The sequence below is a fragment of the Pelodiscus sinensis genome, chromosome 3, assembly GCF_049634645.1.
Source record: "Pelodiscus sinensis isolate JC-2024 chromosome 3, ASM4963464v1, whole genome shotgun sequence".
NCBI lineage: Eukaryota > Metazoa > Chordata > Testudines > Trionychidae > Pelodiscus > Pelodiscus sinensis.
The window spans coordinates 109,966,420-109,981,529 of NC_134713.1; the positions used below are offsets into that span (position 1 = coordinate 109,966,420).

Below are 15,110 nucleotides of genomic sequence, written 5' to 3' on the forward strand. Positions count from 1 at the left end.
AAATACATCAACTATTCGATTAGCCAATTCATCTAAATTTAACATCCCTAAAAGGGACAGGAATCAGATGTATGGATGGGTGTATGTACTGCAATCTAATTAATGGGAGTATCTGCCCCCTACTCTTGATGAAAACCAAATTAAGGCCTTGTCTACACTACCAAGTTTGGCTAATTGTGTAGTGGATACAATTTGTATGAACTACACAATTAGTAGATAAGGGGGGGGGGTCTGCTCTGCTCTGCAGAGCCACAGCAAGGGTACCTCCTGGAGCCGGTCCCAGCTTACACCGGCTCCAGGACTGCTACACCTCTGTTTTTTAAATGTAGTCAGAGGCGGGTGGCACCTATGAACAATACAATTTTTGTCTTAATTGTCAGTGTAGACAAAGCCTAAAAAGAATCAATCTCTGATGTTCCACTAAGAGGAAACCAACCTCACTGAAAGATTTTTCTCGTGGGCAACCGTGGTTCTGCTCATCAGCCTCTAGGGAGGGCTGGGCTGCAACCGCACCAGCCCAGGCCCCTTCTCCCACTCCTCCCCCTGCCAGCCTAGGTCCCTTCTCCATCCCACTTCTCCATCCCTGCCAGCCGGCGCCCCATTCTCCTCCTCTTCCAGTTGCAGCATGCACCAGGTCCAGCTCTAACCCCAGCAGACAGGGAGGCGCAGGGGTGCCTGCCCACCCCACATGGCACACAGTAAGGTGCATGTAGTACCACGTGCACGTAGTGCTCCAGGGCACTCCAGCAGTGGAGAAAGCAGCAGCACGGGGGGCCTCTGTCCTGACCTCTCCCCGCTGCGGTCCCGCCTGCGCTGCTCACTGCCCCAACCCTTCCAGCAGAGCCCAGGGCCGCTCGGCTGCCCGCCAGGAGCGGAAGGGAAGGAGCAGACAGGTCGGTGCGGTGGCTCCCGAGAGGCTCGGGGATGCTCTGGCAACCGCAGTAAGTGCAGCCACTGGGGAAAAGGGGTGAGTCTCCGCAGGGACAGCTGGACTCCAGGCAGTCAAGCACTGTGCTCCAGCTCCCCAAGAGTTTGCTGCTGTCTCAGAAGCCTGTCTGAAAGACCCACTCTTAGATCCTGTCCTTGGGCTGCTCTCCCATGTACCATACCCTCCCCTCTCCTCCCCCCCCCCCCCCCCGGTCTGTCACGGCTGCAATGTGGGGTTTGTTGGCTACTGTGCCATGTTTCTTGGCACTCAAAGCCCTGTGGGGGTGGCATGGCGGAAGGGGAGTAGGGACTTGGTTTAAAATAGCAATTCCAAGTGGCGAGGGGAAGCAGCGAGGTCGGGCTCAAGCTGTGAGGGGAAAGGGAGAAGGCAGGCGGGAAAGAGAGCGACGTGATGACATCACTCTGTCATCCCACAGGAAAAACTTTAATAGAGAGAGATGACACTGACACATGCCCTGTTGTTTGGTGCAGTGGGATAGTACACATTACTCCACAGCCGGATTCAGCACACAGCTAAATGAGCCACACAAGTGTAGTTTTGGCCATTGTCAAATCACTAATCCAGTGTCCAAGTTTTTTCCAGCACTGTATGCAACGTCTAATGCAAGTTAGCTCATTTACATGTGTGTACAAATAGCTTGCCTATAACTATAAGCATCAGTTTTTAAAAATAAAGTGTGAATTTAGTGCCAGAGCAATGGTTCAGATACCAGATTTCCAATGCAGGGCCTCTCCCCTTTGTTAGGGATCAAACACTGGCAGCCTTGTAACCCTCTTAAGAGATGCACAGTGCAAAGTATATAGGAAGCCTCAGTTAATCAGGAGATTTGAAGGGGTTCAAGTTCTGGGTAGGAGGGATGCACGGCCCAGCAGTTAAGAGTGCTCACCTGGGACTCAGGAGACTCACTCAGTTCCACAGAGTTAAGCTACATCTACATGAGGACTTTTGTCTAGGCAACTTGTGTCACTTAGTGGAGTGAAAACACACTCCTGAGCCAGTAATTTACACTGACAGACCCGCCAGTGTGGATAGTGCTTTGTTAGCGGGAGATACTCTCATTGGGGATAGATTATGTTGATGGGGTAGCTCTCTCCTGTCAGCATGAAGCAGCCACATGGGTACAGCTGCATTGGTCTTAATCTTTCTCTGAGCCTCAGTACTCCATCTGTAAAATGGGAATAATAGCATTGTCCTACTTTACAAGCATGTTATGAGGATAACTACATTAAAAAAATCATGTGAATGCAGGTGAATTGTTCAAAAAGTATGGGAGGTGGTTATGGAAAAAGTGAACTCACCAATTACATGCCCAGAAAAAAAACAAATAAAATGCTTTGATATTTGGTTGCCTTTTATTCAATGCTCAAAGTACATTTGCCTGCCAAAAAACCAACACATGTCCCATTTTGAACTGTATGTTGAATATGTATCAGAGATTTCACTCAACTTCATAAAAATCATTGGCATAATTTCACTTCCATATTTGGGAGGGCAAGGGTCTTCAGGCTATTAATAATAGGTATAGACCTAACTTCTGGATTTAGTGATTGCTAGAGGCACTTAAATTACAATGTACTTGAAATCACAATTACAGTTCATGTTAATTAATCACCCTTTTTTTTTTTTACCTGATTTGCCATGTTTACCAGCTACCTCTTAATCAACGTAAGCAAAAAACAAATTATTGAACAGAACTGAGCACTTTCATGAAACTATGAATAATGTTTCCCTGATTTGAGAGATACATGAACATGCAATTTACAAATAAAATCATTGCAAAAGCCTGTCCTCTTTTCTCATCTGCCTAAGCACATTCCATTCACATTTAACCTTCTCTAGTCACCATCCTGTGCTTGATAAAGTTAATGTTGTACATTGCACAGACATTTGGGAAGCAGCTCAGAACTGTGTCCACCCTTCTTCCAATATTACTGGTGGGCTGTGTCAAGACTGCATCCCTTTTCCGTAAAAGGGATGAAAATTAGACATCGCAATTGCAAATGAAGCGGGGATTTAAATCCCCCCTCCCGCTTCATTTGCATAAATATGGCTGCCTCTTTTTTCCGGCTCAGAGCTTTGCCGGAAAAAAGCGCTAGTCTAGACGCGGATCTTTTGGAAAATAAACCCTTTTCCGAAAGATCCCTTATTCCTCTTAAAAAAAAGCCATATTTATGCATTTTACGGAAAAGGGATGCAGTCTAGACACAGCCGTGCTGATTAGAATGCCCAGAGCCCAGTGTTTCTGGGGCAAGTCTTTAAGGTGCTATCCTACCCTCCCCTTAACAGCACAGGGGTAGAAAACTGACTTGGACATACAGAGCATCTGGTATCACCACTCATCCCTCCATAATGTTCCTCCACAGGGAGAAACATAAGAACAACCATACTGGGTCAGACCAAAGGTCCATCTAGCCCAGTAAGTAGCCTGTCTTCCAGCAATGGCCAATGCCAAATGCCCCAGAGGGAATGAACCAAACAGGTAATCATTCCATGATCCCTCTACTGTCATCCATTTCCAGCCTCTGACAAACAGAGGCTAGGGACACCATTCCTACCCATCCTGGCTAATAGCCATTGATAGACCTAACCTCCATGAATTTATCTAGCTCTTTTTTGTACCGTTACAGTCCTGGTCTTCACAACATCTTCTGGCAAGGAGTTCCACAGGTTGACTATGTGCTGTGTGAAGAAAAACTTCCTTTTGTTTGTTGTAAACCTGCTACCTATTAATTTCATTTGGTGATCTCTAGTCTTATGTTATGGGAACAAGTAAATCAATTTTCCTTATTCACTCTCTCCATGCCTGTCATGACTTCTATCATATCCCCCCTCAGTCTCCTCTTTTTTAAGCTGAAAAGTCCCAGAAAGTCCCAGCTGAGAAGAGCCAAATAGAAGGGAGAAATCTATCCCTTGGGGTAGTAGGCAATGCTCCTGCATACTCTTCACAATCTCTGCTCATGATTAAAAAAAAAACATAACTTAAAAATGACTTCATAGGTATTGTCTGCAACAGGGTAACACCCTGTTCCAGGGATATATCTGATGATGTTACTACATAATGAATCTAAAAGCTCACTGTTGTTTCTAATATTCATATGGCAAGGATTTGTGACTCAGTCAATTCTTCCTAAACAGTTTATTTAAAAAAAAAAAAAAAAAAAAAAAAAGAGAGAAAATGAGGCACTCAGAAGCTATGACAAATGAGGCTATGTGAGTACAATAGATGGATAATAGGCTGCTTCAAGGCAATCCATTTTAGCCCCAATCCCCATAACAGCCTCTCATTTCCCATGCCTAAGTCACCTCCCTTGCCACTGTACTGCTTCATGTGCGTGGGATCAGCAGGGGGAGAAGAGTCAGAGGGAGACAGCAAGAAGAACATCCACAGTAATAAGCAAGCTGATCTGCAACCCATGCTTAGTGCCCAGCGCTATCTGCATCTGCAAAAATGATTTGCGGATAGCCGCATGCACTCCACAGATGCAGATATCTGCAAATTCGCAGATTCTAGATACAAAATGTGTAATGTAGCTGCATCTGCAAAAATGAGCTGCAGATATCCACATCTGTGGATATGAAGTGGATATCCATGGTTTTGCAGGGCTCTACCCATATTCTCCTGTTTGTCCACAGGCCAAGAAAGCATAACATACAGGACGAGAGGATGAATGAGGGGTAGCCTTCAGGAAAGGCCTATAAATCAGATCAAGTAATGCCAGTCTGAATATTAAATATAACTGTTGATTCATGAACTCTATTAACACGGACATTGTTTGTATTTATTCATTAATATTTGTAATGTATGATGTTTCCCTACCAATATAAGTTCTACTGCAATAGGGAAATATAACAAAGGGAAAACTGAATGGGCTGCCTGGTATTTTGGGACAGCAACTGAGATCAAGTCACTTCTTCTGAATTTCCTTGAAGTTTAGGATTATTGGTTAATAGTAATCATTGTCTGTTGTTTCCTGAGAGCAGCTGATCTGCAAGAACACAGCTCACTCCAGACAGGTCCAAGGACTGTGATATTTAAATAAACAAACCCTTTAAAACAAGACTGCAAAACTGGGAATTCTCTGTGTACATGTATACACACATATGCAGTTCACAAAAGTGACATCTGTAATAGTAAAAAAGCTAAAGTGGAGACTTGTTTGTTTGTTTTTAGCTGAGCTAGTGACAGTACATAGTCCAGTACATGCTATAGGCTTTCAGTAGTCCAAGCAATGTACAAGCATAAGGAAGTTTGGTCCCTGCCCAAAAGAGATTTACATTCTAAAAGTGACCAGCTTTCTTCTGTTCTAGAAAAAACATTAGGTAAAAACGTAAATCAAGAGCCTTTCACTTTAACTAACAATCACCAGTTTTTAAACAGGAACAAGGCTTCCCCCTCTTCAAGCCCAGATAAAGTAATAGATACAGAAGACTTCCTGTCACTGAAAAGCTTTTCAATAGAGAAAAGCTCAGACTTGGGTTCCCATACTAATCTCTGCTTTTTTGGACAATTTACAGTCATTTCTCTCAGACACTTGTCATCTCCAACAAGCTAAACCTGAGCACACATATTTGGTTCCCCAAACATTTAACCCATATTTTCATCACACCTGAATATTTCCATCCACAAACAGTATTTACATTATACAGGATGAATTTCTCTAGTCCAGCACACTCTAGTCTGGCAACAACCACAGTTAGCCGGACATCCACTTATCATGGGCATGGCCAGGGCTGGACCGAACCATTCTGGCACCCCGGGCAGACAGTTTAATTGCGCCCCGGATTGGGGGAGGACGCATGCACGGCCCCGCCCCAGCACATGAGAGAGGGCGCATGGGCGGCCCCGCCCGCGCCCGACATGTGGGGAAGGGCGCACGGAGCTGGCAGCGGCAGGACACACGTGCCCAGCCTGGCTCAGCCCAGCTACTGCCACTGGCGCGCAGCCCTGGGCCGCCCGTGCCGGGCCCCGCGGCCATGGGGGGAAAGGGTGCTGCTGGCAGGCACTGGGGGTTAACACGGCCCCCACCCCCAGCAGCCACTGCAGGGTGGCCGCTGGGAGCTTCTGCAGCCCACGATCTGGGAGCCAGGCGCCCCCCATTGGTTGGTGCCCCAGGCAGCTGCCTGATGGTATTTTGTCTGTGGGCTTCTGATCCTTAGTTTTAAAATAGGATGATCAGCCATTTGATGTCAAAGTAAAATAAACAGACAGAACTGATTCTGTACAAACTCATTCATGGACTCTCAACAGTTTGAAGAAATTCCAAACACTGCAAAATCTGAAAATACAATTTAAATATAACAATGCAAATGCTAGTTCCTCCTCTTTAAGCTTTGTTTGGTTTGATTTTGTTTTGGGTACACATTCACTGATCTTGGTGCAGATAAATGAAAAAAAAATTAAAAAACCATAGAAGTAGAAACTGATTGTGCAACTTTAAAGAAAACAATTGTCAGTTCCAAACCAGATAAGTGATCTGTTAAATATTTTCAGCCTTCACCAGGGGAACGTATTGGCTGGTTCTATTGATAATTTCAATAGAACTTAAAAGTATCCATTCAAATCCATTTCCTAGTCAGTTATGCAAAACCTCTTTACAATTACTTCTGAACATAAAAAACAAAAATTCTTTTCTTCTGCAGTTCAATTACAGTAGTTATTTTGAAGTCAGAAGAATGGAGATGCAAGTACTTGCAACTAAGAATCAATAATCCCCACAATGTTGTGCATAAAATTATGTGGCACCTCATGACACTATTCAGTTTTCTAATGAAAGCATTACAAAAAGTGAGGGCTCAGAGAAGTCTAGTGCCCATGTGCCATTCATACTTGTCCAGGCTATGGTTTGCAACTTAATAGCACAAACAATTGTGGTACTGTTGACCTCTTCCAACTTGCATAAGTTAAGCAACTTAAAATACAAAGAGCTTTAAATAGTCAAGAGCCTCTCATGATGAATTGCTGCTAACTAGTAAGAAAACAGAGAAAGAAGAGAAATGCATTAACACAAATTTAGTACAACTGTATTTACAGGTACCAAGAATAAAAACCACAATAGTCATGAGATACCAGAGGGCAGAAGCCAGTGACACCCAAGAGTACAGTACACACACATTGAGCAACTAAACTTGACATTGAAATAAAAGAATGAAATGTCAACTTGGTTCAAGGCTACCCAAATCTAGAATTGTAAAAATATAGAATTCATTCTGTAATATAAACAAAGATACACAATGTAAGTGTCTATATTCCAGTTTAACGTGTCACTATCTTTGCTGTATGCAGAGTTTGGTTTGAAGTCACAATTAATATAGACATGTCCACAGCTAGAGAAGAACATCGCTATAGAAAACAAAAGAAGCAATAGAAATAATATTGCTTTCTGTTCTAAGTAGTAGTAATGGCAGTTATGCTTCTTACACACAAGAGAATCACACCATTATCTCATATCAACATTTTTTTCTCAAAAATAAACACTAAATGGTTAAGGTTGGATCTGAGGTCTCAGGACTTGTCTACGTAGGGAAATTAACTAGCATAAATCATACCAGCTATAGTTGTACCAGCATAACTCCCCATATGGACAGTCTTTTTCCAGAAGAAGTGTCTACAAAAGCAGCCATACTAGTGTAACTATAGTGAAGAATTTTTCATCTGAAGAAGCAGACTGTGTCCATGAAAGCTCATGGTACCATGTACATGTTTTGTTGGTCTCTAAGGTGCTGCTAGACTATCTGCGTTTATGTTTTTCCAGTTACAGACTAACACGACTACTCCTCTGAAGCGCTAGTGGTATGATTATGCCAGTGAACTCCCCTTGTAACTAGATGGAATAGATTGGTAGAGCTCAAGGATATGCCTTCACTGCAGTTAGTTACCTCAATCATCAGTACACAGGTTGACCTAGCTTAGGGGATGGCACCCACACTGCAAAGCTATATCTGAGTGCTTCCACCGTGGTACTACACTCATTCATCTGAGGGCTCTAGGTCAGACCCTTAGAGTCACTGCCCACAATTGTTAGCGCTGCAATTGAAGCATTCTAGGATTCTTTCATAGGCCAACTACCCTAAGCATAAAAGCAACACCACATTTGGGCAAGAGATGTGTTTATCAAAAGGAATCATGTTAGGGGCAAGCAAAATCTAGCCCCCAGCCCAGCAGGCACTTCAGACAGGCTCCTTACTTGCCCTACCCCTGCACACTACTCAGAACTGCTAGGGCCACATGCTCTTGCGCACTTTAAGTCGGGGGGGGGAGGAGCTTTGTGCACTGCCCCCACCCCTCAGCACTATCTTGCAGCTCTCATTAGCCAGAAACCAACCAATAGGAGCTACCTGGGCCATATCTGCAGCACTGGCAACCCACAGAGTACTTTCCACCATGGGGCTCACAGCACTTGAAGAAGCACATGGCTCTTCCCCACCACCTCCTGTACCTCTGACCCAGGTCACAACCCCCTTTCAGACTCTGTAACTCCTCCTGCATTCCTCCTCCAGGTCAAAATCCTTAACCCATGCCTCCTCCCAGACAATGCATCCCAATCCCTTACCCCAAGTCTCCTTCTGCACCCAACCTCCATCCCAGACCCTGCAACTTCTCCATTAATATAATGGAAAAGTGCGCTCCATGACTACTTGTCAAATTCTTGGAGTGGCTACCCCCATAAAAATTATCAGAGCATGAGTTGATTCAACAGTCAAGTCAATGGTTAAAGTAGAGATGTAAGAATTTAACCAATTATCCAATAAGTATCAGCTTATCTGCTTCTGTTACCAATTAATCTCTGTCTTGTAGTCACACACTGGCTCCCAGCTGCCAGCCCCATTTCTGGGGAGCCATTTGCACTGCGGGCTCTGCAATATAATACTTATACTACAGAGCCTGTAGCACAGGGCAGCCAGCTCCCATGGAGCCGCAGAGAATGCCTCCACCCTTTTTTCCCCTCCCTAGTCCCACCCAGCTGTACAGCCCCCAAAACGCTAACCATGGAACCACCAGGATTTTTTAGTGGTGTCACACTAACTGTTTTTAGAGCTTTTACACATCCATAGATTAAACTCTTATCAACTTCAGTAGAACTAGAATGCTCTCTTTATCTAATGGCTGGTCAGTTACTGGAGGTAAGATAGGTCGTTGACCTCAGTACAATGCATTAGGGATGTAAAAGAGTAGTGGAGTTGACTACTCACAGTCTCCTCCTTGCTGCCTCTCTTTCAGAGTCAGCAAGGCGGGAGGAGGAGAGGGGAAGCAGGAGCTGGCTTAAAAGCCAGATTCCCCCTACACCATCTGTGCGATGCCTCTTCCCCCACCCCCGCATTGCTGCCTCTATCAAATGCAGCAGAGCAGGAGGGCCAAAGGAGGCTGCCCAGCAGCAGCCTCTGTCCGCGGGGGCTCCAGGAGTTGCTGGCCCTAGCACGAGCCAGGACTGAGTAAGCCTAGCGCAGTCTGGGCTGGTGCTGGGTCCAGGGCTACCCGACCTGTGGCTCTGCAGTTTAAATGAGGTAGGAACTAGGCTGCCTGTGTGCCCAGCTCTTACTACATTTAAGCTGCAGAGCTGCAGCAGGCTTACTTCTTCTGAGCTCCTTCCCTGATCAACTAATCGTGTAGTCAATACAATTTATATCGATTACCCAATTACTCACCTCTTAACATCCTTACAGTGAATCAGTTTTCAGTGAACAGCTGGCCACACCACAACTGGCATGACCCTGCTTAGCAATCTCCACAGTGATGCAAAGGATCTACTGACCTAGATAATGAAAGATCCTCTCACTGCTAAAGGCGAACCCCAGAATTGGATCACAGTAAGCTTGTGGGTCAGTGCAGAAAAGCTTGCCAGTCACTTTGGAATTTTTTTCCTGTAAGCAAAGAGCAGTCCGAAGCACTGTCCTCACTAGGGCCAGTAAGCTTGGCCCAAACTGTTTTCTAACACTGTAAGCAATACAATCAGAAAAAACAAAATTAACATGGTTCGCAGATATCATTACAAATATTCATGAACAGCACTATAGACTTGTCAGAGGGAAGTCTTGAGGACAGCAAAGAGAAAAATTATGTTCACACTGAACAACGAAGCCACAACAAAGACCTTTATCAATGTTATTGTCAAACAAGTTTAAATAGCTAATAGGGTTCTGCTCTTATTGTATGCAGTGTCCAGTACTGTCAATTAAGCACACTTTAATCACAAAAAATTATATTAATACACTTGTTCAGAAGAATCATGCAGTATTAGTTTTAATCAACAAGAGGCAGCAAGTCACAAAGTAACTGGTCTATATCAGTCATTAGACATTGATGGCCAACAATAAGTCCACACACACGTTTTTATAAAACTTTGTGTGCCTGAAGCCCATAATCAAATTCAATTTAAATCCTGTAATATAAGCTTTTATGTCATCTCTTAGGACAACAAGTCAGCCTGTCAATAAATCCAAGTACAAAAGGAAGAAAACATACCCTAGCCACACTCCCTGACACTGTGCTCTTCTCCCTCCCCTCCCCTCCTTTCGCCCCATGCCCCCAACTCACACAAAAATCATATTGGCTCAAAAAACTAAGTGCCTCTATTGATACTTCTAATAAAAGTTTAATTTGGTTCTTTTGTTGGATTTCTTTTCAAAGGAGAAAGGAGCTCCATAAGTTCTGTTCTAAAATAAGCAGACGCTTTTTGATACAGTCTTTTACAGTTTTCTGCCGAGCATCCAAATGGTTATTTATTCCCAACACACTCTAAAGTATATTAATCCTTGCCTAACGGGGATGCATCAGTATCTGCAAACCTGAAACACACTGAGAACTGCCATCTCTCATGGCATCTGTTTATACCATTTTGTCAGGATTCATCTCTCTACCACCCCACTTCTGAGTACAGGTAGAATAGAGCACCAAAACACAAGTAGTTTTTCCTCCAACAGTGCTGTCTGTTCCGCTATTCTGAAGATTATTTTAGCTACTGCTTGGTGGCACATATATACTCAAAAAAGGCTATAAAAAGAACATCTGCCATTTAGATAGGTAATGCTGGTGTTTATTTGTAATCATTTTTTGTTTTTATCAATTTTGATTTCCCACAATTGCCAAAGTTTTTGCAAGTGAGAATTATTTAATGAAAGCAGACACTGTAATTCAAAACGTTTAATCTTTACAACCTTTAACACACAAACTGTCAACACCACACCGCAAAATATGGAAAGTATGCCTAAATTAAATGTTAATAAGTTCTCAAACATAATTTTTCTTGCCTAGCCTAAGTATACATTGATAGAAATATTTTTCATTCGTTTGAGTGTACAACAAAGTTGACATAAAAGACATTTACTGGTAAAAATCTAATCCTTCCAAACCTAGTTATATGTTGCTTTTTTCCCCTTTGTGTGCATTCTGTAATGAGAAAACAGTCCTAGAAAACCAGCCTTCATGAGTTGTAAGAAGCCACAGAATAAAACTTAAAATATTGATCTGTGGTCAGAAATAAAATCTAACAGTGCTGGGCTGAAAGGCAGACTTATTTTGGATTAAATATTAAACATGGAACATTGTGCCAACACAACTGTTATTTGCAGACTTTTAAGTGCCAATTCTGACAGTTAGATGCAATGACAGAAGTTAACGTGTACCCACAAACACTTTTTCTTTGCCTGCTTCCTCATTACAAAATTGTCATGCATGAAGTTGTACCAGAGGGAGAGTTCTGATGTGAGGGTAAGAGGTCAAATTCACACTGTAAAATTGAAAATCAATGACACAGCCTTTAATTTATTCACTCATATGAGCTTCTTCATTTCAAAGCACGTGTCTTAATGTCAATCAGATGATTAAACTGCAGCCAGTCCTGATTATTCTGTGTAATGCTAATTAAGTGAGAGCCCAAATAAAGAATGACTTGTTAAAAGGAATAGACAAGTTAAAATACATTATGCAAAAAAACAAACTAAGTTAACTTAAGGCATGCCAAAAATCCTTTTCAAATGATTAGCAGATTTATCCCTTTATCAGATAAGGCAATAAACTTTCAATGTCAAGATAAAATACAGAAGAGACAGACTAATGAAGAGGAAAGAATGCATTAGGTAAATATTCCATGTGACAAAGCAAGACATATTTCATTAAAACAATGAAGGTCTTTCAACACTGAAAGAAACAAATCTTTCTATGGAAATTATTTGTGTTGAGAAGTTATGCATACATCACATTTCTTCAGCATTCTCTTTCATAGAGGTTACTTGTATGCCCTGTCATTATAGGATAACACTGAGTTCACTCACAAACACTGTCATCCTGTATCAAAACATTAGCATGGCTTTCAAACCTGCCACCTTAGTACAACCGTTGCCAGGAAATTACCACAGCTATGCAGCTCAATCAGCATTAAGATGCTTAAGTGAGTGCTTCTTCTGGTCAATAGGAAACTCTCTCTTCACAAGGACAGTAATCATAGATTCAACTCAGCTTGATTCCAATAAAACATTTTAATCAATATGGTGTAACTATACTCTCAAGAGAGATGCAAATGATAGGTTGAAGGAAGAGACTCTCACCCAATTCTTAATCATTTTTCTCTCTGTGTAACATATTGCAATGTACAAGAACAGTTCTTAAAATACTTTATGGTGTGACAAGATCTAAACTCTGTCTTTAAGAAGTGGATCATAAAGTAAGTCAAATTAGTGCTACTGGGGCTTGGCTATGAAAAAAATAGGCATTAACATTTTAAAGCTACCTTAGCCTTGCCAGGCAGTTAGAGACAATCACACACAAAATGCAGAGTGATCACAAAGTTATATGGCATCCTGAAGCTGCAAACAGATATTGCAACTGGACAGACCTGACCTCTCCAGCTGCCTGCCTACACATCCTTTAGAAAAACACTGCCCATTTGTTTAGCTTTGAAGATGCTCTGAAAACTCTTTTCAGAGGCATCAAGTATACTGAAGGCTTCCCACCACTATGTCAACACACTGAGTAAGCTTCAAAACAGGTGGGAAGCTTTGGAGCCCAGCTTTGAGAGAGATGGGCATTATAATCACAGAATCATTCTAGAGCTCACAGTTCCAATTGCAGCACTAACACTAACTCCCTAAAAAGTCTCAGAGGGGTAGCCGTATTAGTCTGTAACTTTAAAAAAACAACCCAAGAATAGTCCTGTAGCACCTTAGAGACTCACAAAAGATATATAGAGAGATATATACACACACACTAGAGATTAGAGAGAGAGCGCGCTTTCTTGGGCACAAACTCACTTCCGTTTACTAGAGCTGGTTGCAGTTTTCCATCAAAATTATACATACTCCTACCCTTTTTTGTAAGCAAGTGGCTTTGCATAGAACTTTGCAGAATGCGTTATATAACAGTTGTAAAAGTCTTTGAACAAAGCTGTGTTATTGACTATGTAAGTGGACTGGACAATATGACCACACGTGAAGGGATACAGGGATTAAGTACTGGACAGAATCCAATTACAGAAGAAAGAAAGTACACACATACATCAAGTGCCATGCTGCTCACTCAAAGCACAGTTACTCTGATCAAATATGTACTCCTCCCAAAAATAATACTGTAATTTGCTGGTTTCTGAACTCTGGAGCCAAAAGACTAAAGTCATGTAAGTGAATGGGAACTCTCCCAGCAATCTGCCAGTTTTCCAGCAGGATTCTGAAAATCCCAAAGAACCAGCGCCAAGCTTACACGCGCTTTCTTGAAAAGAATTTTTCCAGCCCAGAAGCCTGACTGACTTAGAGTCAACATCAAACATTTCCTTCTGCAAGCTGCAAAGTTTGTCATTTTCTCAGCTCTTCTCCTCCCTTGGGGAGCTGCGTGGGTCAAAGCAGAACTGCTCCTGTTTAAGTCAGGAGATCGGTCGCCCTCCGGTTCTAGTGTGAGCCCAGGAGAAGTTCGGGGTCTCTTTACCCGGACAACAGCTCAGACACCCGAGAGCGGCGGCATGCCCCGGACAGCCAGCCACCCCGAAACGGGAGCGTTGGACAGAGCAGCGCAACGCAACTCAGCGCAGCACCCGGCACTTGAAGATACAAAAGCAGGAGGCGGCGAAAACTAACAATTCCACAGCTGAGGCTCTCCCAAGCCGCCAACCAACATGTCCGGAGGTGGCGGGGCTGCGCGCTCGCTGGCAACCAGCCGGGACAGTCCCAGCGCTGGGGAAGGCGCAGGCAGGGCACCAGGCGGCCGAGCAGCCCAGGGAGCGCTTATTCCGCAGCTCCCCGCCAGCCCGGGGAGGGGGACAGTAAATCACCTCCAGGCAGCTGCTCCCTTTTACAGAAAGTTTGTGCCAAGAGCGCTGCGCGCCTAGGAGCCCGAGCTGCGAGCCCCGGGGCTCCTCTGACCAGGAGCGGGACGAGCCCAGGTGTAGCCGAGCCGGCCTCAGCGTCTCTCTTACCTTTGGTCCAGTCCACGACTTGCTTTGGGCTCCATTTGGTGACGGGCTCCATGCTGCTGCTGGGCGCTCTCCGGCCGGGCAGAGCCGCGCCACAAAGGTCCCTGCCGGGGAGCCTGCGCCAGCGGGGCACGCTCGCCCCAGCCACTTGTCCCGCTCCCTGTGCGCCAGCCACAGATTCCCCGCTCCCGCCCGCCGGCCGGGCTGCCCCCACGCCGGGCCCGCCCCGCCTCCGCCTGGCTCCTCCTCCACGTGCTTCCCCCTCTCGGCAGCTCGCCCCAAGCCGCGCTGCCGCGGCCTCAGCCGCCCCCTGTTGCGCGGCTCGGCCCCTCTCCGGGCTGCGCCCCGTGGCGGAGGGTGGGGAGCGGCAGGCGGAGCAGCCCAGGTGGCGCTGGCAGCTGGTCCAGCCCAAGCGGGGGCTGAAGCGAAACTCCTGAGAGGCAAGAAAGGCCCGGCTGGCTCAGCCCAGCGCTCCCGGCCCACGCACGCCGCGCCCGCCTTCTGCCTCGGCACCAGGCTTTTCGGCGCGGCCAACTTCTGCGGAAGGGAAAGCGGGAGAGGGGTGGCTATAGCCTCCCGAGGGGAGCAGGCCGGCTGGGGAGCCCCCGTTCCTCCCGGCCACTGGCGTAGTGGGGGTGCTGGGAGCCCCTGAACCACACTGTAAGCTCTGCGGATTGGGGTGGGGAACCTCTCTTCTCCCGGCGCCATTTACGCACAATGAAAGGGAACCAGGCGCGGCAAGGCGGGAGGCAGGCTCAGGGCTTCCC

The 15,110-nt window shown here is 45.0% G+C and overlaps 1 protein-coding gene across 1 annotated transcript in view; it reads right to left on the reverse strand.

The window, feature by feature from the left end:
• CNKSR3 (CNKSR family member 3) overlaps positions 1-14,591 on the reverse strand; it is an 84,411-nt gene extending 69,820 nt beyond the window's left edge. The window contains exon 1 of the mRNA XM_075924474.1: positions 14,347-14,591. Within this exon, the coding sequence (XP_075780589.1) occupies positions 14,347-14,398 (52 nt within the window). The 5' untranslated portion in view covers positions 14,399-14,591. The remainder of the gene's footprint in view (positions 1-14,346) is intronic.
• Between the last annotated feature and the right edge of the window lie 519 nt (positions 14,592-15,110).